This window comes from Delphinapterus leucas, chromosome 2 (genome assembly GCF_059928025.1).
Source record: "Delphinapterus leucas isolate spDelLeu-1000000601 "Yukka" chromosome 2, BTC_Dleu_Yukka2, whole genome shotgun sequence".
Taxonomy (NCBI): Eukaryota; Metazoa; Chordata; class Mammalia; order Artiodactyla; family Monodontidae; genus Delphinapterus; species Delphinapterus leucas.
The window spans coordinates 182,075,470-182,102,754 of NC_143130.1; the positions used below are offsets into that span (position 1 = coordinate 182,075,470).

Below are 27,285 nucleotides of genomic sequence, written 5' to 3' on the forward strand. Positions count from 1 at the left end.
CACAGTCTGTTGCCAAGATATGTGCTTCAATATGTATGAGGTGAAACTGTCCAACAAACAAGGGGAAAAAGTAGATAAACTAACAGAGTACATTAAAAGGGAGCAATTGGTAAGAATCATCAGTTTAAAATATTATTATTATGTTTTCCTTAAATTGAGAAATTGATATCTGTTTATTAGTTGGCTCTGCCTAGATTGAATTGTTTTAGCTTGCTCAAAAGGATTTTTTTTTTTTTTTTTTTTTTTTTGGTCACGCCACACAGCTTGTAGGATCTTAGTTCCCTGACCAGGGGTCCAACCCGGGCCCACAACAATGAAAGTGCCAAGTCCTAACCACTGGACCGCCAGGAAATTCCCTTAAGAGGATATTTATCATTTAATATTTATTGACATGATATTTATTGGCTAACATGTTCATCCCCTTTGTATCTTAGTTTACTTTTTCTGTGTCTCACTAGTCAGTTCATACTCCTGGTTTTAAGTATAGGAGGACAGTTTTTCTCAAATCCTTTTTTGTTGTTGTTTTTGTTTTATGATGGAAGAATTGAGTAGATCCCTGGTATTTCTGCATTAATCAAAGGAGATTGATTTGTGGGATATTTCTTTAAAAGTGACCCTTGTCAACACATAGGTGTATAAAGAAGAAAAAGTTGCTGCTTCTATTGTTTTCATAGCGTAGAAAAGCACGATTCTACTGAGAAATATGTAACATCCAAAGACCTCTCCACTGTGTTAACCAGGGCTCCTCGGTCTGAGGATAGGAGTAGATGCTGACCTTATAGTGAGTGATTCCCAAACATCCCAAAGGAAACAGTGTGCATGGTGGAAGTGAGCAAACAAGTCTGCTCAGCCCTTTAGTGGCACAACGGACTTATCCCCATAGTAGACAGTATGAAACCGGTAAATTAACAGAATAGATAGGTGAGCTGCCTTGGGGGAAGTGTCAGGTAAGATGCTTGAGTTGCACGTAACAGAAATTCAGACTGGCTTAAACAATAAAGAGTTTTGATAGGCTTACTTTTGAGTTTTAGATGGTAAAGCAAGTTCAAGTGCTGTTTGCTCAGGACTCTTTTTCTTTCAGCTTCTCCCTCCTCTGTGCAATAGTTCTGTCCTAGGCTGCCAGTCAGGGCTGCGTGCTTCCTTTTTGCATGCAGAGAGAACCCGTCCTCCAAACCATGGCTTCTGTCCTTAGACCAGTTCCATCATCTGCATGTCTCTCAGCAGCAACTAGAAAGGGAATGGCCCGCACTGATTAGTTCAGGCCACTCAGAGCCCACCTTCCAGAGCTGGGTGCGAGGTCAGGGCCCCCGTTCTGCAGTAAGGAGGTGCAGTGGCTGACACAGGATGCTGAGCAGGTGACCACCGAGTATCGACGGGGACTACAGGCTATGTGTTTTCGAAGTAGTGTAGTTCATTTTATATTTGGAAATTCAAAGGAAGGAAGGTCAAAGATACTTTGAGAAAATGCATTAGTGAAGGGTCTACTTGTGAGTGCTTCTGGTATTGAACTCAGGAGACTCGGTGCCCAGCTTTACTTCACAGTTTGTGTGTTAATTACTTAACAGAAATTACTTATCACATAAGGTCCTTCGCTCTCAGTGCTCCAGGCTGCTTTTCCTGCCTCATTTTATAATGAATAATCTTTACATATCGGTCTCCCTACCTAGACATCGAGCTCCTTGAGGGTAGGTATCATGTCTTAAGCATCTTTGACACCTTGGTGCCTGGTGTATAGTGGACGAGCAGTAAATGTCCCTTGTACCTACAACACTGGACTTCAAGAACAGTACTGAGGAAGGTCTCTTCTTTAAAAGGTGGTAAAGACATGTATGGCTGGATTTTTCTGTGTGTGAATGGAAAAGGCTAGAAGTAGATATTTCAAAGATTCTATGATTTTTTTCCCCACAAAGGTTAAAATAGGAATTTTATATAGCCCTTTCAGCGCATAATTTGAGAGACTAATAAGATACACTACATATTTGTTTTACGTGCACATATTTTGGAATAAAGGAATGTACAGTTTTAAGCAGATATAGGATTTTACTTTCATCTATATTACAAAACTAAAATTCAGAATAATGTAGCTAATTATTGTCACTTTTACTCTTTACACCGATAAAAAGATAAAGCAAGAATTACATCTGTTTGCTGATACATACCAAAGATATGGGTATATATAACTGTTGATACATTTATTCAGTAATTCTTTCTTGAGTGCTTACTGTGTGCCAGAAGCAAAAAGACAAATTGTCCCTGCCATCAAGGAACTTACAAGACTATAGGAGACAAAAATGTAAACCAACCAATGCATAGGGGCTGTGATAGAAATGTTTGGAGACTCACAATAGTGATTGTTCCTGTGGGTGAAGTTTCAGTCTCATAATTAGTTCCAATAAATAATTAGAAAAGAAGTCTTTTTTTCATACTTGAGTTGTTGAATAATTTATTGATTTATCATATTTGTAGGCTTATGACCTGTCAATTTTTGAAGTATGTTTTATCACTTTATAAAGTGGTATCTTTTATTCTGTTTTTTTAACTGAGAAATTATTGTATGACATTGAATTTTATCTTTGTTAAGGGTATATAGGCTTTTGAAATGGTGACTAATGGGGAAGAAGAGCTGTTATCTCTGTGATTTAGAATGACAGAAGATGCCACTGAAGACTGTGGTAGAGGGAAAATAGAAGTATTTATTTTCATCTGCATTTCTTATAACCAGGGGACCTAATGATGTTATTTCCTTTTATTACTCATCTCTTAGGAAGCTGTAGAAAGGATTCTTCTAATGGATGGTATCTTCCAGTTTTTCTAGTCCCAGGATTCTGTGATATGTTTTGTATTAAAATGAGCTTAACATGTTAATCATAGGTCTGATTGACCTTGAATTTGTAGTGGCTAAATGGGAACAGAGCGGCTACTTAGCAGTATGAAATGTCCAACATGTCAATGAAAAAAAATGAAAGACGTTGTTTCTGATTGATTTGTTATGTAATTGAACACTATCCTAAAACTAACCCATGATGTTCTAGTTATTTATTATATGTAGCCATAACAAGGCCAAGATTACTTGAATGCTAAGGAGCTTGCAGTTTCTGATACTGGGGACAAAATTGTCCTGATTCCCATAAATACTGACATTTCAAGAATTTTTTTCTTTAACTTTTCATGAGCTTAAAAATCACTGAAGAATGTGGTAGAGGGAGAAGGAGAGAGGAATTGAATCTTCTTTCTTGCTATTTTATGTTTAAGGCAATCGTCAAATGCTTAGAAGATCGAGAATTTTTCATTTTACTTACGTCGTCAGCCTTAATGTCAGAAACAAGTAAGAACAACTTTTTGAATAAATGTTTTTCAGTATGTTTACTTTTATTGTATAAGATCAGCAACCTCACGTTTCTTCTGATTCTCATTCTGTGTAGGTTTTGGAGAGGAGCAGATGGGTCTTCACGGGTTGCATTTATTCCATTCATCCCCGTCAGCAGGTAAGGACCAGGACTGGCAGTTCACTGCACCTGTGGGCCATTTTTCAGTCCTCATCTTAAACTCTCAGCAGCATATGACCCTGGTAACTCTTTTCTTCTCTTAAATAACTTTCTTCCTTTACTCTCCCTGGTTAATCCTTCATCTCCTTTCTTTGTAGGCTTATCCTTTCCTGTCTGCTCCATGCTCAGATATCCACCTGCCTATGGACATTTCTTTCTACTTAAATGTCTCAGATGGTCCTCACATTCAGCATGTCCAAAACTGGATTCATTTGTTATGGAACAACAAGAGCTGGGAGTTGGTTTTATCATAGTCTCCCCGTCAGTAGGACTTAAGGTCCTCACAGAAGCACTTCCCTCTGTCTGGACTACTTGTCTCCTTCCCCCGATCAGATGATGTTGATCGCCCCCCAAGCCAGAACCAGGAATTGCCTGCTGGGGCAAAAAATATTGCTCCTGCAGTCTGTAAATAGATATACAGTATATCTGTGGTATTAGAATTTCAGAGGGCAGTTAGGAAACAAAGTCTAGAAAGGCTGTCTTTGGTGGGGGTAGATAATGAATAAAATTGGAGGAGAAGTGCTGGTCTAGCCACTTACCCATAGCTGTCAGGTGTCAGTTTAAATATCACTTTATTTATTCCCATCACCACTCTTCTTCCTTCAATGAGGACCCCTAGGCTTTTCACCAATATAATTTAAATATTTATTTTTATAATTATTTAATGCCTGCCTTTCTTGTATTCTACTGCATCCCTACTGCTTAGCAATGTCAGGCACCTAAAAAATGATAAATGCTTGCTGAGCAAATAAATAAATTAAAGTAAATGAGTCATTTCTTTTTGTCACATGAGGAAATTTTCCTCATTGTTTTATAATCACACTGTGTATGTTTAAACATGATTTGTATATAGTATTTATAAAGCTACAACCAATCCAAAAAATTTTTTTAATTGATGTTTTTAAATTGTATTCAGCTACTCAAAGCAGAGAACTGCTGGCATTACCTGTTTGGAATAAGCAAAATATTACCAGTTATAATAACATAATGGCGATAGCTGCTTGCATTTTTCAAGCATTTACTACATTGATATTCTGCTAGGCACAATTGATTTCACAGCCCTTAATAGGTACTTTTATTGTGACCATTTCAAAGATGAGGAAACTGAAACTTAAACTTGCCCAGGGTCAAACAGCTGAGTCTGAGCTGGCTTCCAGCTCTGTTCCCACACTGCCTCCCTCCGTATGCAGGAGCTCTGCCTTTATTCTTATTTTTAGGTGTACACTACCACCTGAATAAGAAACATTAGTTCCTGTACCATTTGGGGTTGAACAGCACAGGATTTCTTTTTGAGTAAACATTGGATTGTTGTGTTCAATGCTCACAGCCTCCTCTAGTTCGTTAAGACACTTTTCTATTTCTGGTCACTCAGAAATGTTCAGTGCTGTGGTTATTTGTTTTAAATTGAGTGACTCTTCGCTTAGCAGACTTAAAAAGTTCTTTTTCTTAGATTTCATAATAGCCTGTTACAAATCGTTCTGACTTCTGCCTTTCCAAATTCTTGAAATAATGAAGTTGTCTAGAAAACTGCTGCTTTATCGTGAACTGTTAGCAGTACATAAGAACTTTGTCATGTTTTATTTTTCTTTTACTATCTAAATGAACTGCAGAGAAAGGAATTTTTATTTTAATGGCTAGCCACATTTTCCCATTTATTTTTATTTGCCATTCTTTTCCTGATACCTGCTCAAGTATAAATGTATTCAGCTAGGTGTTTCTTAATTTTGCAGTTACTTTTTCGTTAAAAAGAATGGTATACTTCAGTTTAGTAGGCACCAAAGGTCTTTATTATCTGTGGGTTTTTTATTACTGATAAATTACATTTTCTAGGATTTTATTACCTATTTCTCAGTGACCTGACCTTTTCTCTTTTTTCCTGTACTCTTTTCCTTTAGGTTATTGAGTTGCTGAAAAATTAGCATTTCAGTCAGAGAGTGAACCAGGGAGAGGAAGTAAAATACAGACTAGTCAGTCTAGTTACATAATATTAAAAAATTGCATTTGCTAGAGAAGGTGATGAAATATATACCAGTAGTTACCATGAGAGTTGGGGGTTACTTAGGGTTTACTTTCTTTTAGTTCAACTGGTTTGTGTTGTAACTCTAGTTTCTTCCAGTTTTATTGAGATATTATATAATTGACATACAGCACTATATAAGTTTAGGGTTTACCAGCATAAAGATTTGACTTACATACATTATGAAACAACTACCACAGTAATTCTAGTGAACATCCATCATATCATATAGATACAAAATTAAAGAAAATAGAAAAAACACTTTTTCCCTTGTGATGAGAACTATTAGTATTTCCCTTCTTTTTCCTTCTTTGGCTGCGTTGGGTCCTCGTTGCTGCAGGCTTTCTCTAGTTGCGGCTAGCGGGGGCTACTCTTCATTGCAGTGCACGTGCTTCTCATTGTGGTAGCTTCTATTGTTGCAGAGCACTGGCTCTAGGCACGCGGGCTTCGGTAGTTGTGGCATGCAAGCTCAGTAGTTGTGGCTCGCAGTCTCTAGAGCGCAGGCTCAGTAGTTGTGGTGCACGGGCTTTGTTGCTCCATGGCATGTGGGATCTTCCCAGACCAGAGCTCGAACCCGTGTACCCTGCAAAGGCAGGTGGATTCTCAACCACTGCGCCACCAGGGAAGTCCCAGTATTTACTTTCTTAACTTTCATATGTAACGTCAGCAGTGTTAATTATTTTTTATTATGTTGTACATTACATCTTTAGTACTTATTTATCCTATAACTGAAAGTTTGCACCTGTGACTACCTTCTTAAGAGAATTTGAAGTAGGTCATATAAGGTACAGATTAGATACATTTTAAAAGCAGAAAATGAGAATAGAAAAGTAATTCTGCCAACTCTAAATGCCGGTGCATTGAGCCCACGCTGGGCTCCTGGTCAGATGAGATGCAGCTGCAGGCAGGCCTGCCTTCTTCATTCTCACCTGATGATCCCATCTGAGTGACTCTTTTTTGGTTCTGTGTGTGCGTGTTTTCATATATATGGAGATAATATATGTTCATTAAGTGCATCCATAAGTCTTCTATTAATTGCTATTTAGATTACCATTTGAAACACTGTATCATATTTAACCATCCTGTAATTTTGTAATCTAAAGCGTTTTTTCCTGCATGTTTTTGAAAAAACAAGAACTTTGGGTTTTTAATACATGTGTATATATTTTAGGGCTGAAAGACTTGAAAGTTGAAGATGACATCTCATTGAAGGTGGTACCTATTTTACCTGCCCTTAATTGTGCCCTGCTGGAAGCAAAGAAATCATTTTCTGAAAAAGGAATCTGTCCAAACACATTAGTAAAGCATAATCTCCAAGAACTGTACAAGGTGGACAAAAGTCCTTCATTGACTGCTGCTTCTCAGGATGGAATTAAAGAGACTGCATTCTTTGGCAAAGTGTCCAGTGGTTTTGACTTGACTCCTCCAGCTGAAAAGTGCCCTTTACAGTCTTTAACTCAGTTGAGATCTTATTCTTCAAATCCTAATGGGTACATTTTGGAAGTATCTACTGCACTAGACTTATTGGCAGACTGTCCTCAGCCTCCATGTATTTCAGATGGAATTTGTGACGCTGGATTTTCTTTAGTTATGACTCCAAATGCTGAATTTCATGACTCAGCGGCAGAAGTAAGAAAAGAAACAGAAACACAAAAGAATTCTGAAGAGATGTTTAAAGCAAGGCAGGGAGCTCTGGTCCCATTAAGTCCCGCATCAAATCTGAGAGTTCAGCGTAAGAGAAAAGCAGGCACGCTGCCCGTGGTACAGAGTAAAAGGGTGAAGTTGTGCCATCCCTTTCCCAGAAGAACTCGTGGTGGAGCAAAGAAGCGTCCAGACTCTCGCACAACTCTCAAGTTCCGTCAGAAAAGAGAAAACGGTAAGCATGGTCTGTATGGATTTTCAGCTGAGCAATTAGTAATAACTGTTGTGTGTTAACCCTGTTCCTGTGTGACCATCCTGGACTGTAGCTTGACAGTGTCCGTTAGCTCTCTCCAGGTGATCTGTGTGCATGCTAAAGTTGGAGAAGCGCTAATCTAGATAACATGAAAATCAAGAAATAGGACAAAAGCCCACCCACCAAAAGCTTGTATTTCACTTGTAAAACTGCTCAAATCATCACTCAGTTATTTACTTACCTGTCTAAGAAGTACGGTATTTCAGATGGAATTTATTGATGCTGGATTTTCTTTAGTTATGACTCCAGGTGCTGAATTTCACGACTCAGCGGCAGAAGTAAGAAAAGAAACAGAAACACAAAAGAATTCTGAAGAGATGTTTAAAGCAAGGCAGGGAGCTCTGGTCCCATTAAGTCCGGCATCAAATCTGAGAGTTCAGCGTAAGAGAAAAGCAGGCACGCTGCCCGTGGTACAGAGTAAAAGGGTGAAGTTGTGCCGTCCCTTTCCCAGAAGAACTCGTGGTGGAGCAAAGAAGCGTCCAGACTCTCGCACAACTCTCAAGTTCCGTCAGAAAAGAGAAAACGGTAAGCATGGTCTGTATGGATTTTCAGATGAGCAATTAGTAATAACTGTTGTGTGTCAACCCTGTTCCTGTGTGACCATCCTGGACTGTAGCTTGACAGTGTCCGTTAGCTCTCTCCAGGTGATCTGTGTGCATGCTAAAGTTGGAGAAGCACTAATCTAGATAACATGAAAATCAAGAAATAGGACAAAAGCCCACCCACCAAAAGCTTGTATTTCACTTGTAAAACTGCTCAGATCATCACTCAGTTATTTACTTACCTGTCCAAGAAATAAGGTATTTCAGATGGAATTTGTGATGCTGGATTTTCTTTAGTTATGACTCCAGGTGCTGAATTTCACAACTCAGCGGCAGAAGTAAGAAAAGAAACAGAAACACAAAAGAATTCTGAAGAGATGTTTAAAACAAGGCAGGGAACTCTGGTCCCATTAAGTCCCGCATCAAATCTGAGAGTTCAGCGTAAGAGAAAAGCAGGCACACTGCCCGTGGTACAGAGTAAAAGGATGAAGCTGTGCCGTCCCTTTCCCAGAAGAACTCCTGGTGGAGCAAAGAAGCGTCCAGACTCTCGCACAACTCTCAAGTTCCGTCAGAAAAGAGAAAACGGTAAGCATGGTCTGTATGGATTTTCAGATGAGCAATTAGTAATAACTGTTGTGTGTTAACCCTGTTCCTGTGTGACCATCCTGGACTGTAGCTTGACAGTGTCCGTTAGCTCTCTCCAGGTGATCTGTGTGCATGCTAAAGTTGGAGAAGCGCTAATCTAGATAACATGAAAATCAAGAAATAGGACAAAAGCCCACCCACCAAAAGCTTGTATTTCACCTGTAAAACTGCTCAAATCATCACTCAGTTATTTACTTACCTGTCCAAGAAATAAGGTATTTCAGATGGAATTTGTGATGCTGGATTTTCTTTAGTTATGACTCCAGGTGCTGAATTTCACAACTCAGCGGCAGAAGTAAGAAAAGAAACAGAAACACAAAAGAATTCTGAAGAGATGTTTAAAACAAGGCAGGGAACTCTGGTCCCATTAAGTCCCGCATCAAATCTGAGAGTTCAGCGTAAGAGAAAAGCAGGCACGCTGCCCGTGGTACAGAGTAAAAGGGTGAAGTTGTGCCGTCCCTTTCCCAGAAGAACTCGTGGTGGAGCAAAGAAGCGTCCAGACTCTCGCACAACTCTCAAGTTCCGTCAGAAAAGAGAAAACGGTAAGCATGGTCTGTATGGATTTTCAGATGAGCAATTAGTAATAACTGTTGTGTGTCAACCCTGTTCCTGTGTGACCATCCTGGACTGTAGCTTGACAGTGTCCGTTAGCTCTCTCCAGGTGATCTGTGTGCATGCTAAAGTTGGAGAAGCGCTAATCTAGATAACATGAAAATCAAGAAATAGGACAAAAGCCCACCCACCAAAAGCTTGTATTTCACTTGTAAAACTGCTCAGATCATCACTCAGTTATTTACTTACCTGTCCAAGAAATAAGGTATTTCAGATGGAATTTGTGATGCTGGATTTTCTTTAGTTATGACTCCAGGTGCTGAATTTCACAACTCAGCGGCAGAAGTAAGAAAAGAAACAGAAACACAAAAGAATTCTGAAGAGATGTTTAAAACAAGGCAGGGAACTCTGGTCCCATTAAGTCCCGCATCAAATCTGAGAGTTCAGCGTAAGAGAAAAGCAGGCACGCTGCCCGTGGTACAGAGTAAAAGGATGAAGCTGTGCCGTCCCTTTCCCAGAAGAACTCCTGGTGGAGCAAAGAAGCGTCCAGACTCTCGCACAACTCTCAAGTTCCGTCAGAAAAGAGAAAACGGTAAGCATGGTCTGTATGGATTTTCAGATGAGCAATTAGTAATAACTGTTGTGTGTTAACCCTGTTCCTGTGTGACCATCCTGGACTGTAGCTTGACAGTGTCCGTTAGCTCTCTCCAGGTGATCTGTGTGCATGCTAAAGTTGGAGAAGCGCTAATCTAGATAACATGAAAATCAAGAAATAGGACAAAAGCCCACCCACCAAAAGCTTGTATTTCACCTGTAAAACTGCTCAAATCATCACTCAGTTATTTACTTACCTGTCCAAGAAATAAGGTATTTCAGATGGAATTTGTGATGCTGGATTTTCTTTAGTTATGACTCCAGGTGCTGAATTTCACAACTCAGCGGCAGAAGTAAGAAAAGAAACAGAAACACAAAAGAATTCTGAAGAGATGTTTAAAACAAGGCAGGGAACTCTGGTCCCATTAAGTCCCGCATCAAATCTGAGAGTTCAGCGTAAGAGAAAAGCAGGCACGCTGCCCGTGGTACAGAGTAAAAGGGTGAAGTTGTGCCGTCCCTTTCCCAGAAGAACTCCTGGTGGAGCAAAGAAGCGTCCAGACTCTCGCACATCTCTCAAGTTCCGTCAGAAAAGAGAAAACGGTAAGCATGGTCTGTAAGGATTTTCAGATGAGCAATTAGTAATAACTGTTGTGTGTTAACCCTGTTCCTGTGTGACCATCCTGGACTGTAGCTTGACAGTGTCCGTTAGCTCTCTCCAGGTGATCTGTGTGCATGCTAAAGTTGGAGAAGCGCTAATCTAGATGACATGAAAATCAAGAAATAGGACAAAAGCCCACCCACCAAAAGCTTGTATTTCACTTGTAAAACTGCTCAAATCATCACTCAGTTATTTACTTACCTGTCTAAGAAATAAGGTCATTCAGTTTCTGAACTGTCCTCGGACAAATTCGAGTGGAAGAAGAGGATCTGCTAAAATCAGGCACACTAAGAACAGATGGCAAAAACTGATAAGTGATAGCCTGAACATGTTTAAAGAGGGGGGAAAGTGCCTGGACTCTCCCAGAACTAGAGCATCCTGGGGCAGAATTTCTAGTCCTTTGTGTGTTTTAAAAGTGGTCGTCTGGATCCTACTACAGACCTACTGAAACAAGGTCCAGTGGCCTCGAGACATATATATTGAAACAGTTCCTCAAGTGGTTTTGTTGCCCCCTGAAAACTGAGGGAGAATCAGCGTCCAGAGCCATTTAATGTTAGTCAAATGCACTTCAGTGAACAGAGCACGACAAATAACACAATTTTGGCTTAGAGTCATCTCAGATTATGTGTGGTGTATTTTGTTTAAAACTAGGGAACTTATGCTCTATGACCCCTTAGCGAAGAGGTGAGCAGACTTGGGCCAAAGGGTCCCTCAGGCATTACCTGTTGTCTCTGTACTTCACTGTGCTGGCACAGGTGGGCGGCTGTGACTGAGGTCTGGCCCTTCACAGAAAAAATTTGCCAACCCTATCTATAGTATTTTGAATTTTAAAATTCTGATGCCTAAAGAAGAAACACTGGAGGTGTGTGGATCCCCAGGATCCTAGATAATTAAGATTTTACCCTGTGGTTTAACAAGTAGTTATTTCTGGCCAATTATAGTTTGAGAAATTGTGTGTGTGTGTGTGTTTAGGAGGGTGGTAGAAAGAACGGCAGTATGAAGCAGCAACTCACACTCTACATTTCCTCACAAATTCCAGGCCAACCATATTGGGGTTCTCTCTATATGAACCATTTTAAAGGTATTAAATAAGTTACCTATAATTCAACATATATGTTGTCACTGTTTCTCAAGTGTGCTAATTTCATCCACTATAAGAAATATGTTTTAGGGATGTCCCTGGCAGTACAGTGGTTACAACTCCACACTTGCAGTGCACAGGGCACGGGTTTGATCCCTGGTCAGGGAACTAAGACACAACATGCCACAGAGTGTGGCCAAAAAATGAACAACAACAACGATGTGATTAAACCAGCCAAGATGACTAAATATAATACCACAAAAGCTCAAAAAAAAATAGAAAAGAAATACATTGTATATTGTAGTCCAGTACACACAAATTCATACATTACTGAAACAGAAATTTCAGGAAGCATTTACCCTAACTATGTGTAATACAATCTGATATCTTCTGTTTCATTTAACAAAGAATTCTGGTTGCAGCCCATTAAGTTTATTTTATAATACACCCATGGGTTATTGCATGCAGCTTGAGAAACATGTCATTGAGTGATGCAAATAAGCAGGGCAGTCCGTGCAGGGTCACCTGTTTCGTGTTTCTCCTTTTCCTCGCAGGACCTAGGTTGTGAGAGATGTTCCCCTCCCGCCCGTGCAGATGTTACGCTTCCCCTAGTCTTGATCATCTCATCTTATTTTCTTTCTCTTCTTAATTTAGTCTTAACAGTTTTCCTGCTTGACTTATATTTTGCCTTTTTTTATGCTAAAAATTTTAGAAATTGTAACCAGTATAAAATCAGAAGTCTTACTCTAAAAACAAAACTGCTGCTTTATTGCCTTTGATAGTTTAGTAGGGAAGAAAATAATTAGACCCAGGGAAATGTACAACATTAAGAGAGTCTAAAAGCTTTTTTAAAAAACCGTTTATTTTTCTAACCTTCAAAAGAATAAAATGAAACTGGTCTCTTTTCTACATTTCACTAATAACCATCACATTCTGAAACTGTTTAATATGTTTTCTGTTCTCAATCAATTAGAAATAGTATTTTCCATATAACGTGATTTTAAAATATTTGCAAACATTCACACGTGTGATTATTTTATATAGTCAATGGGGAAAACGTTTTCACAGGGAACATTTATTAACATATTTTTTTAACTCTTAAAGGATTGAAACACTTTCTGCGTGTGATACAAGCAGGTTGTTAATAGTTTTTTCTCCTCATGTGCCCCCACCTTTAGTTCTTTCCTTCCTTCCCTGCGAGAAGTAAAGCTGAGCATTTTGTAAGAGAAATGAGCAATTATAATAGATTTATAGGAAGTTAAATCAGAAGAGGACTTTCTTCAATGTACCTTCCTCTGTCTTCTCTTAAGAGATGATTTTTCAGGCAGTGTTAAAGCTTTGATATTTAGGTGTAGTGAAGGAAAATATGTAAGATGGCTCTTTGTGAACCTACAGTCTCTTCTCTACAGTGTGATCATGGTTTTAACCATATGGCTTTATGGGAGCTGTGTCGCTTTTGTGTAAATTGAATTATCCGTCACCCTGTGCTGTGAACTAGCATGTTCAGCCTTACCTGCCACATCAGTCAGCAAAGATTATGGAATCTTTTTTAAAAATTAAGTCATGCCTTGTTTCTATAAAGTTATTACTCTGATATTTTTCTCCTAATCCTAATTAGGGATATAGACCAACACTTAGCAAGTTCAAAAATCTTTTAATGAAATACCCCAAATTTTATATTTTATTCCCCATTATTAAAGTTTCCCCCCAAAACAAATCAAAGGAAAGCTATGCTGATAAATATGTGCGCCCCCTACCCCTTAGAAAACGGTGTCTTTTCTGCATAAGGTGCTGAAGTGCTGACTGCACAGTTTGTACAGACAACCAAATTGGATTGGAAAAACCAAGAAGCTCCTATTTCTAAAGATGTTCCAGGGTCAACGAATGCTAAAAGGGCAAGGAAACGAGAGACATCTCCAGTCAAAACTGTTCCAAGGGCTGAGCCACCTGTGAAGAATTCTCCACAAAAACAGAGGGAAAATATAGTAAAAGGCAATCAGAATCCCAGAATCAGAAAGCAGCCACAACCTGGTAAGAAGTCCTCTTCCTGTAAATTTCAGCACCGTAATACAGACTAATCGAGATTATAAAGTAGTATATTGAAACAGTATAAGATCAGTTGAAATCTGTCACGTTCTTGTGGTCTTCTTTAGTTCAGACACTGACAGGACAAGTAACTTGGTTTCCCATTGTGAATAAATAAGAAAGTGCCAAGATTCATACCTTCACTAAATAGACCCTACTTTTCATTCTGCAGAAAGCCTGAACATGAACTGTTTAGCAGAGTTAAAGTATAAATGGCCTTTTTTAATGACTAAATTCACAAGCAGGTAGCATCTGGCAGTATTTTTCTGGACCATAATCAGTTATAGAAGATATTATAAGTTTGTCCAGAGGGAACTGTAAAGACATGGTTCAAAGCAGTCAGTAATCTCGAATCCTGTATTTCACTTGTATTTTTTCTTGTTTTTTTTCGGTACGTGGGCCTCTCACTGCTGTGGCCTCTCCCGTTGCGGAGCACAGGCTCCAGACGCGCAGGCTCAGCAGCCGTGGCTCACGGGCCCAGCCGCTCCGCGGCATGTGGGATCTTCCCGGACCGGGGCACGAACCCGTGTCCCCTGCATCGGCAGGCGGACTCTCAGCCACTGCGCCACCAGGGAAGCCCCTGCATTTGGTTTCAAAAGGCATTAAATTAATTTTAAAAGCAGTTTTACTTTTCTACTTCTACTTGTGCGGAAGTGAATAACCAAGTCTCCTTCTGTGAGCCAGCAGCTGACTGCTGGTTCCGTGTTCCACCTGCTGGAACCTCCTCGTTGCTGGCACGTTCCCTCATCACCGCGGACCTCACTTTTCTCCCAGCTCCATGTCCCTCTTCACACCCGTCTCTCTGAGTAGAGTGCAGCTCCACCAAGCTGCAAAATCTATACATTTTACAGTATCTTCGGTATTGAGTCCTACTGTGTTGTATGTGTGGTGGTGTTTTTTGTTTAGAAAAACCTTCATTTCCTCATATCTCTGTATTTCCATCAGTTTTCTGTCTAATCTCATGATTCTACTTTCTCTCATCTACCTTTAGGTTTTTTAAAAGCCTCAAATTTAGTGGAATTCAGGGAAAGAAACTCTTGTTTTGTTGGGGTGATGGTATTATGGATGAGCTTGGTTTTTTCTTTCCTCATTGTTTAAAAAAATTTTTTCGGCCACACCTTGCAGCATGTGGGATCTCGGTTCCCTGACCAGGGATCGAACCCACACTGCCTGCATTGGAAGCGCAGAGTCTTGACCACTGGACCACAGGGAAGTCCCTTTCCTCAGTTTCGCTAATGTTGTTTATGGCTGAAGATTTTTCTGAAAGCTCCTCAGTCATATCACCGTACAGCCTGTAGAGAGTCATACCCAACACAGCCTCTCTGCTTGTCTCCCCAGGCAGTTACGAGGTGGTCTTACCCACGGGTGCACATTTCTCTCCTGCCGTTTCCCAATGCGTGCCTTCCCTGCCAGGCACATGGTGCCACCCACACGAACCACGCCTGTTGTCACTCCTGTGCAGTCCCCTCTGCTCAGCTAAGTCCACCCGGAGTCATTTCCTGATGCTCTGATCTGCACTCATTTCTCCTTTTTTTTCCATTTCTTTTTTGGGTTTTTGAGAACGTTAAAGAGTTAATTCATACTATTTTCCAATCATCTGGTGTGTCTTGGTCCTGTCTTTCCAATTAGTTTGTAAACAGGATGAGTATAGATACATACATAATGCATTGTATTCCCAGCCTTGTCATTAGAATTCCTTGTGCTGAATTGGCTTCTATATACTTGTAGGCTAATCGATTAGTGGGAGGAGGTGTGCAACTGGGCATTGGCGGAAAAGTGAGCCCAGAAAATGAAAAGTTTCCAGAATGGGTATTCAGAAATAGGGCGATTTGTATTGCAAGTGTCTGTATATATTGTGCAGCCACATTCCAAGTTAAAATTTTAAGATTACCACCTTTTAAATAATGTGTTAATTTTTTCTTTTATTTCTTAATCACCCATGCTAATCCACTTCATTTCCTTTACTTGAAATATCAGAGTTTAAGAAGGCTCAATCATTTTGTTACTGAAACTAATGGTTTTCTGTCCTTTTTAAAGTTTTCAATATAGTTTTTATTTACTGAACTCTTTAAATTTTTATAATTTATTTGGCATCATTTTATCTATATTTCTTAAAAGAGATAGATGATCAGTATTGTATTTTTAATTAATTGAAAACCTCTAGCAAGTCAGTTATTAAATGATTTACCTGAAATGACACATATGAAAATGAACCCTTTTTCTTGACTCAATACAGTGTTCTCTAGATTCGACCTTCCTCATAGTGATACTCAGTGTAAGAACCATAGTATTTAAGGATAGAATGAACTTAGTGTCAGTAAACACATCAGATCCTAAAATGAATGTGTTTCCAGTACACCCGGAGGGTTCACGAGACAGCCCTCTTTGGGCCACTTTCTCGTACCTCACCCCGTTGGGCTTTGATATTTTAAATAAAAACTGGGCAGTGGTTGATTAATTTTACCCTCCTCACCATACACACACTCTTGTCATTCTGTTTGATGACCTCATAGGCCAGAGTTTTCTCTGTAAATGTACTGTCATTGGGCTTTGCAGACAGGTTAGTAATTTATTTCAGACCTGCTACTGCTAATTACAAAGAGGAGCACAGTTGGCTTTTCTGTCCATCCAGCCACCTGCTACAGGGACTCACTGCCCAGTATTGTTGAGAACTTTGTCCTTCATGATAATCACATTTTAAAAGGCTGAATCAAAGTCCTGAGAAGGCAAGTAACCACCTGAGAATGTTAGTTTTCTGACCGAATGCCAGTGGGTAGATTTGAGTACCTGCTGTAAGGAGAATTATCAGTAGATGAGGAGATTTGCTTTTTTGCAGATAGAATAGAGAGGAAATGTTTTTAATGCAGAAACTGAAGTTTTAAAACTTGAAATTAATTGGCGATTCTGAATATTCTTACTTTTCTCATTTTTTATTTGTATCGTAACGTATTATAATTAAACATCAGTACGGTTAAAAATCATCTCTATTTTGAACTTAGGTGGTTCCTCTAATAACTTGCCAAGGGAAATGATTTCTAAGAAAGTACATTAACCTTCTATAATATACACTTTAAACTTAGAAATTCTTAGATTCTCACTAGATTGTAAGCTCTCTGAGGGCAGGAGTCTTGTTTTCTTGTTTTTGTTTTTTTCTCTTTGTATATTTCTTTAGCTGAGCAGTATGCCTTGTGTGTAGGTCAGTACATGCAGGTTTTTTTTGTTTGTTTGTTTTTGTTTTTTTGCGGTACGCGGGCCTCTCACTGTTGTGGCCTCTTCCGTTGCGGAGCACAGGCTCCGGACGCGCAGGCTCAGTGGCCACGGCTCACGGGCCCAGCCGCTCCGTGGCATGTGGGATCTTCCTGGACCGGGGCACGAACCCGTATGCCCTGCATCGGCAGGCAGAATCTTAACCACTGCGCCACCAGGGAAGCCTGAGTACATGCAGTTTTGAAGGGTGATTTCTTTTTAAATTAATATGCACATTCCTTAAGACTTGTTCCTTGGTAAATACATTATAATACATCAGGAAGTTGGACAAGACCTCACTCTGGTAATAAAAATTTAACATACAATTTATGCAACATATCAAGAGGTTTTTCTTGAATATGTTGACTTAACTGTTGATTTTCACTGAACCATAGGAATATGACAAAGAATTAATTCTATGGAAATCAAGTGTTATGTGTCTTTTTTTCTTTTATGCTGAAGCCAAAGGAGAAACTTCTTCACAGCTTCAATCAGAAATTTCAGATGGTCGAGAAGATGTTATTAGCATAAGTACAGCTCAACCAGAAAATATCACAGTGGCTCCAGAAGACCCACCTGAAAACTCCATTGTCAACTGTGACTCCCAGGCCCTAAATATGTTGGCTGATCTTGCATTAAGCGCTGCTACCTCTACCACACCATCCTCTGAGCCCAGAAACTTGCCCTGCTCCTCTGAATTGCCACAGAACGATGTTTTGCTTTCTAAAGAACATTCTTTGCGTGGTACATCAGACCATGAATATCATAGAGGAGTTAAAAGTCAAAAAGGTGGACCGTTATCCAAGCCCTCCTCTGATAAGGGTAATCTGACATCAGACCCCACGGTCAGCCAGGAGGAAGAAAGCTTGGTTGCTGGCATTCAGGCCCCTGCAGAAGCCCAGTCAGCACTGCCCGAGGAAACCCTAGAAAGTTCCGACGCAAGCCAAAGCTCTGTCGTTGCTGTGGAGCATTCCTATGCCCTGCTCCTTGCAGAACATTCAAAGAAGCATCTACAGCAGAGAGGGGCCCCAGGCCCTGCGTTTGCCAAGAATGGCACAAAAGGCCCTGAAGCGGGAACCCCAGTGGGGAAAGGGATGCCATTTCGGCATCAGCAGGTCACCTCCCCACTGCAGCAGCTTTCCGAGGCCCCAGCGCTCAGGCGCAGGAGCGGGGTGCTGCCCTCCAGCCTGCAGGACTTCTGCCGCTCTCGTACCATATTCAGCTGTGACGGCTCCTTTAAGGTCACTTTCACATGGGAAGCAGATTACGTGTTCAGCTTAGACGGCAAGTAAGTATACCAACAACCCCCTGGAGAAGACTGTAGTCAGAGCACTACACGGGTGAGTGGGAGTGACCCTGGATGAAAATGGATGAACTTTTCTGTTGAGATAAATGTAGCGAGAAGGGATACTTGTGCTAAACTCTGGGCAGGGAGAAGGAAGTGTGTAAAATCCAGTAACTTGGGAATAATACCAAGCAGATTCACTGTAATTATTTGTTATATCAACTTCATTTTTATCTTACTCATTGTTTCATGTTCATGTAATTTTTAAAATAAAAATGAACACAAAAAGTAAGGTTAATAATTAAGGCACTTACTTATAAGATAATCAACTAAAACAGTCATTTTCAATGATTTTGGTTTCTTCTTTCTTTAAAATCTCAGGCCTTGGAATACTGATTTACCAGATACCATGGAAGAAGTGAAGCTTTTACTTCATATGTGGGTAGCTCTGTTTTATAGCAATCAAAACAAAGTCATACAATCATCCCGAAAAGTAGTAGAACACAGCAACCCAGCAAAATACGTGTGCATAAATAGCACGTTAGAATCGTTTGAATTCAGTGAAATTGAAGAGTCCTCCGGTGTGGAAAGGTGCTCCGTAGACCCTCTGTTGGAGACTAATGAGGCTCCCAGAGGTCCTACTGCCAAAGTGTCCTTCCCAATCACTGACCCCCTGCTTCCTTTCATGAAACCACCGCCTGTGAGAGGCTTGGAGCTTTGGGTGCAGAATGAACAGAAAGAAATGTTTGCAACAGCAGGTCATCCAGAGACCCCAGAAAGCCAGAATTTCATCTATTCCTGTAATAATGAGGTAGGTAAAGCTGAATACTGTAAATGCTGGTGTTATTTTTGAAGAAATATTTTTTGTACGTAAAATCACATTCATAACAAGGCATTGGTTTCTTTTAGGAAAGTCGATTCTCTAGCTATGTAAAGGATTAGAATGCCAGAAACTTAGTTTACAAAGTCTGGATTGTCTGCAGGTGGAGCTTATCTACCATCCTGATTGAAGAAACAAAAGGAGGAAAAAAATCGTAGGCCTCAGATGATCTGGGAGCCAACCATAATTATGTAGCTTTTTAGTTGTATGATTTGGGGCAAATTACTTGTTCTCTGAGCTTATTATCTTTTAAAAGAGGTGAATAATACTTATTCTGTTTACCTATAATAGTGTTTATGGATCAAATGCAGTAATAATAAATATAAAAAATCTTTGATAAACCTTAAAGGAAACTAAAATTGAATATATTAAAAAATATTTTTAAGAACAAATCCTGAGGGCTTCCCTGGTGGCGCAGTGGTTGAGAGTCCGCCTGCCGATGCAGGGGACACGGGTTCGTGCCCCGGTCTGGGAAGATCCCACATGCCGCGGAGCGGCTGGGCCCGTGAGCCGTGGCCGCTGAGGCTGCGCGTCCGGAGCCTGTGCTCCGCAACGGGAGAGGCCACAACAGTGACAGGCCCGCGTACCACCAAAACAGAAAACAAATCCTGAGACAGTAAATAAAATGCCAGACCTCTCATAGTCTGCAGATAACTGTTTGTAAATATGAAAAATACACTTTGTTTCATTTCACTGTTCTCAACTGATAGGACGGATAATCGAATTTTTTTTTTTTTTTTGCGGTACGCGGGCCTCTCACTGTTGTGGCCTCTTCCTTTGCGGAGCACAGGCTCCAGATGCGCGGGTTCAGCGGCCACGGCTCACGGGCCCAGCCGCTCCGTGGCATGTGGGATCTTCCCGTACTGGGGCACGAACCTGTATTCCCTGCATCGGCAGGCAGGCTCTTAACCACTGCGCCACCAGGGAAGCCTGATAATCGAATTTTAATTGGAGCAAATTAAAAAGTTGTATCAAGATTCTAAGTAAATGGATTGACAAAATACCTGCCTTTTTAAGCTTTCAGAGCAGATTTATTACAGAATAATTTTACATGGGTTTGGGCACCTTCAGTGCCTGTGTTAACATTGAGTTTCTGTACCTGGGCTTCCGTGGGGATTTGCAGGTCCAGGGGTGAGCCTCAGAGGGTCTGTGAGTGTCTGCAGATGCTCATCTTCATCAGAATGAAGACTGGTGGAACGCTGTGGGCCAGAGACTGGTCTGAGCCCTTCACTCGCATTAGCTCAGTTAATTCTCACACGGCCGGGTGAGGTAAGGACCGTGCCACCCATCTTATAGGTGAGAAGACTGAGGATGGAGAAGTACAGAATGGCCTGGAGGCACATAGTAAATTGTCCGGCCAAGACTCAGATCTGGACACTCTAGCTGTTTCTCAGTGTCTAATTCTGTGGATGTATTTATGTATATATATGCACATATGTGTGTTTATATGTGTACACATAAAATATATGTTACGTGTGTATGCGTTCTTTTTCTGAGGATGGGGTTCATAAATTTCATCTTATTCTCAAAGAGATACATAAAATCACTACCTTAGAATAAGAAAGTATTTATGTTTAGTCAGGCAGATTTTAATTATTACATATATATTTATACACACACTAGTTTCTTATAAAGTATTTTCGGTCGTGGTAATATATATTAACTTACTTTAGTAATGTCCAATTAGGAATGATTTTCTTGCAAACATGAAAGAGTATTAAGTAGAAAGTAGAATGTTAAAATTAACGATTCCTAACACTTTCTATAGCATATACTTAGAAATATGTTTCCGTCATCTCCTTGAATACTGTACCCATACTTTAAAGGTGCACACACATCCTGTACCACTCCCTATTCTAGGGCAAACTAGGATTATCAAAGTTTTCATTTCACTAAGAGCACAGGCATGGTGAGATTCACGACTATGGCCCAACATTATCAGCCACAGTATGATTGGGAGGGTCATAGAACTGTTCTCAGAATGAGTGTGCCATCAAGAGTTTTCTATGCTTTGTATCTGGCCAGTCGTGTCCTCTTAAAACCAAGTCTCAGCCCCTCCCTGCCAATTGCTCAGGTCAGTGTCTTTCTTTGACTAAGGCAGAAATGTTTTTAACAAGAGATTTGAAACACAGGTCCTGACTTACAACACGACTGCTTCAAAATCTGGCAGGAAATCTGTGGCCGTAGTGTTCCAGAGCTACAGGTGTAGGTCAACTGTATGGTCAATCCACTTTACCATATTCTGAACAAGACCATTCTTCAGCCTTTAAAAAAAAGAAGAAAAGAAACAGCCTTTTTATGAGGTTATCAAAATTGTCCAGAGGTATTTCTGTTACTGTTTATGCTAAATCCTTTCTGGTACTGTTTAAATCAGTCCTTTTAGTTGAGTTTATTAATGCAAGCTGCACTGTGTTTTCTGCTGCTTTGTTGAATAGGGAGGTATTAAAATGAGAGAGAGATTATGTCCAGTTATAAGCTAAGAAGACAGCTAAGGGGTAAGGGACTTTTATTTAACAGGATAGAGATTGATACCTTGGGAAAGCTGCTTATCAGTGTATTCTGAGTACAAGAGATAATAATTAGTGTTTCCTCATGGGAACATTCCAGATGACAGTGCATTTATAGTCTAATTGAAAGCTGGTGTTTAAAATAAGTTATTCTTTGCTTTAAAGATTATCTTTTAATCTTACTAAAAATAATTTAAATTAATTGAGCACTTTTTCCTCTACTGCTGCATTTCTGAATTAAGTGATGCTATTTAGCAAACAGTCTGCATTTTCAAGTCTTTAAATTGCCAGTGGTCTAGCCACTTTTCTTCCCAAAAGTCCATTAAAAAAAAAACAAAAAAAACAAGGCTGTGCAACTAAGAAAGTTTTGGAGTTCTCGTGTGTGTGTATTTAGATAAAACAAATTCCTATTTGGGGGGTATTTTAAGCCTAAGAAGAGAGGGATTTGCTTGATCTCTACCCTATGAAGATTCAAAAGAACAGAGCAAACTAAAATTGATCTTTGTCTGTTCTGTTCTTCACATATGTAAATGCTTGAAAAAAAGATCTATTTGGCCCTTGATTTTTTAAATTAATTTATTTCTTGTGCTTTTATCATTTCAGATAATTGGGGGGAAAGCCGAACAAGAGTCGTCAGATAAACTAGAGACCTCTAATCTGGTGCTTTCTAGCATTGGAAGTACCCAAACTAATGGATCTTCTATTCCTGCTGAAGATAAAACCTTTGAGCCACTTGATGGCACACAGGTGACATCTTATAATGATACTGTCACACAGTCCACATTCGCCAGGACTTACGATGGGATCAGCAATCCGTCAATGATTTTTCAAAAGTCTGTGTACAGCACCCTTGAAAGCAAAGTTGATGTTTTTCATGCAAAAATGCAAACAAAAACAGGTGCTTTGCAGGGCTTTATCCAGCATAGCAGCCTTATAATCAAAGAATGTCAGTCATCCTTGGAAGGGGAGGATGATACGGAGTATGGAGTGATTAATCTGGAACGAGTTACATTCAGTTTTGAAAAAAATGCCTATGCACCAATACAGACAGAAGTTGTAAACAGAGCTGATAAACCTACACCCTTTAATGTGGAGTTGATTAAACAAGTATCACCTGCTACAAGCCTTAGACATCCTGTGTCCGCATTTGAAAAGACACAGGGTCTTAGGGACGTTCCCTCTCTGGCAATGTCAGGACAACAAGGCGCTAAGTACCTTTGTGCCTTCTCAGTGAGTAGAGAGATACTTGCTAAAGAAATGTGTTCGTTACAGAAAGGGCAGGCTGTTGCAGGCTCACCATCGCCGTCTGATAATTGCCTTGTAACAGAGGCATTATCACTAGTTAAAAGTTCTAGTTATTTGTTACCCAGAGAAGAAATGAAGCTCTCTCAAGAATGTTTTCTGTCGAGCCAGAGTCTCTTCAGCATCTCTTCGGAAGACACTGTAGAGTCGTCCCAGCTTGAAGAAGTAGTCTCATCGTCAGCTTCTGATCCCTTGGAAGAAAAAGATTCACTTGACTGCATCCCATCAGTGAGGAATGCTTCGGATGGCTCTTCAGAACTAAAGAATGACAAGAGTGGTCTAAACAGTGAACATATGAGTTTTGAAACATTTAATTCTGCATTTACCAAACAAACCAGCCTATCTGTGAATAGAGAGGAAGTCAGCCTCGAGTTATCAGAGGAGGATTCTGACCTTGACCTCACTCTCACCATATCACCGCCCACGAGTCCCTGGGAAGAAGCATCCGCTGGTGAGATGGAGCAGCAGCAGGAGGCCCCGTTACCCTGCTTAGAGCTTCAGGAGACAGCGGAAGAAATAATTGAGCCTGAAGAGGTGCCTGATGTGAACTCTGCTGATCACACGTCAATGAAACCACGAGAAAGTGAGAGAAAAGGTGATAACTTACAGACAGTGGCTTTCATACTTTCGAAAGAAACCTGTGCCCTTGAGGTTGCAGAGGAAGTTCAAGTTGGTTCAGACTTCTCCTTCAGTTGTTTTTTTTGTTTGTTTTTTGTTTGTTTGTTTTTGTTTCTGTTTTTTTTTCCCCTCCTTCAGTTCTTTAATTAAAGAAGTGTCACCAGCTTCTAGTCCTGACTGCCAGGTACCAGGTGAAGAAGCACAGCCAGCTTGGGCTGTATTTCCAAGTAGTTTTAAACTCTGTGATGCACACTATGAGAAAACTGACAGATCCTCCCAGGTTGAAACAGTAGATTTGGCCATAACAGAAAAAATTCTTTTGTTGGTCCCACCCATCCAGTGGGACAAGATAACTTAACTCAGATATAGAAGGAAAAATACCAAAATTTAATAACGATGATATTTTGTGGGATTTTAATTTTATTCTTTATGTTTTCCCTGTATTTTCTACGGTCGGAATGACTACTTTTACAGGCAGAAAAAAATAATAATGCTTAGTTTTGTTTTTTTTTAAATCAAAGTAAGAAATCAGCCAGGTTATTACAATTCATTGTCCAACTTCTTACCTCGCCTCAGCCATGTAAAACGGGGGTTGACCGAGACTTGGAAGAACCACCCAGACTGGCAGTGGCAGCATGGTTGTGTGAATGAAATGCAATGACTTTTCTCCGGTAACTTGCAGAGGAGACCTAATAAAAGCATCTTGAATAAGGTCATTACCCCTTCAAAGGAGGAGGAAGGCTGTGTCATAGCCTGACATGCCTATTTCTAGTACTCGCCTTTGTGTGAGAACAGCATGACTGGATTATCAGCAAAAGAATCTTAGGAAAAGGCCCTGCCAATAAGGAGTCAAAGTCATGTGAAAGGGCCAGAGGAAGAAAGACCAAGGACTCAGTGTGGGAGGGACTTCCCAGACATACTGTACAACAGACAGAAAATAGGCACCTTCCTCACCGTCATGAGGAGTAATTCACATCCTGTGACATTGCTTTCTGTCCTTGATTATCTCAAATACAAGAAAATATTATCAATCAGCCTTTCTGAAAAGTACCAATACCAATGATCCACATTTCCTTTTCCTTCATTTGTCTGTTAACAGTGTTGATGTAAACCTTCCTGAAATAGAAGCCAGCACATTTCTTAAAATATGTTTTTGATGAGTGGTGCTCCCCACTTTCCCTTTCCTATTATTTCCCATGCCTCTCACAAGAAAAAGAAAAGAATTCAAAATTTTTTCCCCAATTGATCATGCTTTGGTTAGCGGGGGAGTTTTAAAGCTACCTTTCCCAATTTGGGTTATTTCCATAACAAACAAAAAGAACTATATTGCCAGTATTACTAAGAACATGCATAAAAGGATGCTTAATCCGTTTCGATAAGCTATTCACAGGCATAAAGAAACATTCAGAGAGGTTAGTCATTGTCATGAGAAGCTCAGGAAAACTATCACTTTCAAATGCAGTATTTAGGACACACTCCCGTGCATTGAGTCATCCCTCCAGCATTTGCGGAGCTGCCACTGACTAAGCAGAGGGGGTTGGCCGAAGGAGCTAGCCTTGTGTGACATGCCAGCCCAGGCCTGCCGATGAAAAGCATGTAGAAGGACATCGTGGAAAATTCCTAGGTCCTGAAATCCCAGCGCCAAGTAAGGGGAAGTTGCAGAGGTTGCAGTGCGGGTGCACAAGAAGGAAGGCTACAGAAGTACAGCACAGAAAGACTTCCAGGGCCCACGCTGCCAAAATGAGGCCTGGAGAACATTGATTTGCAGAGCAGCAGGACCGATGCCTTTCGAGATAGGGTACAGTGTTTCTGGATGCTGATGGAGCCTCTTGAAAGGTAGATCAATTTCTGGGGTCCCTTTTAGGGAGACTCTCACCCCGGGCAGGCTGCTGACCATCACCGCTGACCTGAGCACAGCTATATACAGAAGGATGACACCAGGAAGCCTAGGTCTGTGCCTTTGGAAAGAAAAGCATCACACTCAGAGAGTCTGGGGAGCTTTTATTGATATTAAGCAACAGATTCACAGGTGTCAATATAATATAGAAGCCAAACTTCATTTAAAGTCTATAACTGTAGGAAAGCTTATATATGACTTCCAGATCCTCACAAATCCATTTGTTTCAGAAAAGATTCTAAAGAAGAAGTCTGGAAAATCCTTAATTAAATTTTGGGATTTAGATGATGATGGGATACAGAATAAAGGAGGTCTCACAGATCTTTGGGGTTGATCGGAGGAAGGCCACATGGAGGAAGTGACTTAGGAATTTTCTTGTGAAAGTTTTGTTTATTTAGGGGCGCTGCTGGTTTGGCATAAATGGGACTTTCTCAAGTATCACTAATGAAATAACTAACCTCCATTCTATGAGTGTTTTCACCTGCAGTCCATCTGCTGCCAGGACGGAAGACAATGTAGCCTACATGCATAGCCATTTTCCCCAGTAGGTAGCATCCTATTTATGGAATAGTTCTTGGTTATTTTATTTTAAAGACGGAATTATCAATTTTGTATTTGTCCGGGTGATTTAACTACAGCTTACCTAGACATCGGTGATGCCAACAACAAATGAGTATTTTCCCTTTTCTTTGAAAACCTTTGATTTATATGAGAAGACTGTTCTGTGTACCTCAGTGTTCTACAACTTGGGGGAACATTTTTCTTCGTGTTTTACACATTGCCAGAATGTCTGACTTTGTTGTCTGGCTTTGTTCACAGCAGCACTGTAGTTTTCCATTAGTTTTGGGTTACAGTGTTCAATATTATTGTTTTAAATTATTCTCATTTTAAGCAGAATAGCTTCAAAGCTATTCATTGAAATTAATGATAAAAATAAGGATTTTACAAGTGTACTCAGTTGTAGCAAAAATAAGTCTATTTTAACCAGTAGCTTTGTTTTTGCACGTTAAGGTCAGAAATGCACATGTAATGCATGTTGGAGTCTGTTTTAAAGGTTTTACCACCTGTGTAAAAACTAACATCTTCAATGGTTTTATCTGCTGTTATTCATGCTACACTACATAAACATTTTTTTCCTAAATGGTACAAATTTATAAACTGTCATTTTCACTTACTCAGTTTTTGTAAACAGCGTACTACAAAAATCAACCCTCTGAGGAAGAAATAATCATTTATTTATATTAGAAATAATTTCTACACCAATCTTTAAAACTCAAAACCAAGCAAAAACTATTGGTAAGATACATAGTATCTATTTGGAACAAAGGTTTTTGTACCTAATTTGTTTCATTTTAATAAAGACAACTAAAAATCATTCAACTGCTTCTGCAATGATTTTATAGCAAATATTAAATTTGTAAGAGAATGTTTTACAGCACTTTAAATTTTTTAGGCCATTTAGCAGAATAAGTAGCTTCCAAAAGAATCCTACCACTTACCTCACTTTGGCCGCCATCTGTCAAGCCTCATCCCCGCAGGCCTGCCCGGTGCTTTCCCCTCCCTCGTGCGGTGCCGAGCAGCAGGCTCCAGCAAGAGGACACCTCACAACTCTCCAATTGGCCCTTCCAGGGGGTCATGTCAGCCTGCACAGGAACTTCCCTCAAAAGCCATTTATCTGCTTTTAAACTCCCCCTACAGAACCGAAAGTGTTCCTTTCCCCTCGGTATGTTCTTAGGAGGAGGAAGAATGACTGAGTTTTAATTCTTACCCTAGCTCTTGCTTAGAGACCCACTCAGCTGATCTTTACCCCAGGGATAAGAATCTAATAGGACCATAACTGTATTCGGTACACTGAATTAATCTGAAATTACTACGGA

General features: G+C 40.1%; 2 protein-coding genes across 2 annotated transcripts; both read left to right on the forward strand.

Annotated features, from left to right (window-relative positions):
* Positions 1 to 26,783, forward strand: LOC149750388 (protein TASOR 2-like). Its single transcript, XM_089908307.1, is given in 9 exon segments — positions 1 to 109; positions 3,253 to 3,325; positions 3,423 to 3,485; positions 6,734 to 7,438; positions 13,377 to 13,619; positions 17,382 to 18,202; positions 18,204 to 18,259; positions 18,586 to 19,015; positions 22,195 to 26,783. Coding segments are annotated over 9 exon segments (3,948 nt in total). The 5' UTR covers positions 1 to 19; the 3' UTR covers positions 23,662 to 26,783.
* On the forward strand, positions 7,734 to 11,125 carry LOC149750389 (uncharacterized). Its single transcript, XM_089906302.1, has 5 exons — positions 7,734 to 8,041; positions 8,356 to 8,643; positions 8,958 to 9,245; positions 9,560 to 9,847; positions 10,162 to 11,125. The coding sequence occupies exons 1-5, from the start codon at positions 7,756 to 7,758 to the stop codon at positions 10,464 to 10,466; spliced, it is 1,455 nt and encodes a 484-aa protein (XP_089762428.1). The 5' UTR covers positions 7,734 to 7,755; the 3' UTR covers positions 10,467 to 11,125.
* Positions 26,784 to 27,285: the final 502 nt, after the last annotated feature.

Excerpts from the sequence above, each read along its gene's own strand:
- LOC149750389 (XM_089906302.1), top strand. The coding sequence starts at position 7,756 with ATGACTCCAGGTGCTGAATTTCACGACTCAGCGGCAGAAGTAAGAAAA. Across the intron at positions 8,042-8,355 it reads CCGTCAGAAAAGAGAAAACG|TTATGACTCCAGGTGCTGAA; the intron begins GTAAGCATGGTC and ends GATTTTCTTTAG. Across the intron at positions 9,848-10,161 it reads CCGTCAGAAAAGAGAAAACG|TTATGACTCCAGGTGCTGAA; the intron begins GTAAGCATGGTC and ends GATTTTCTTTAG.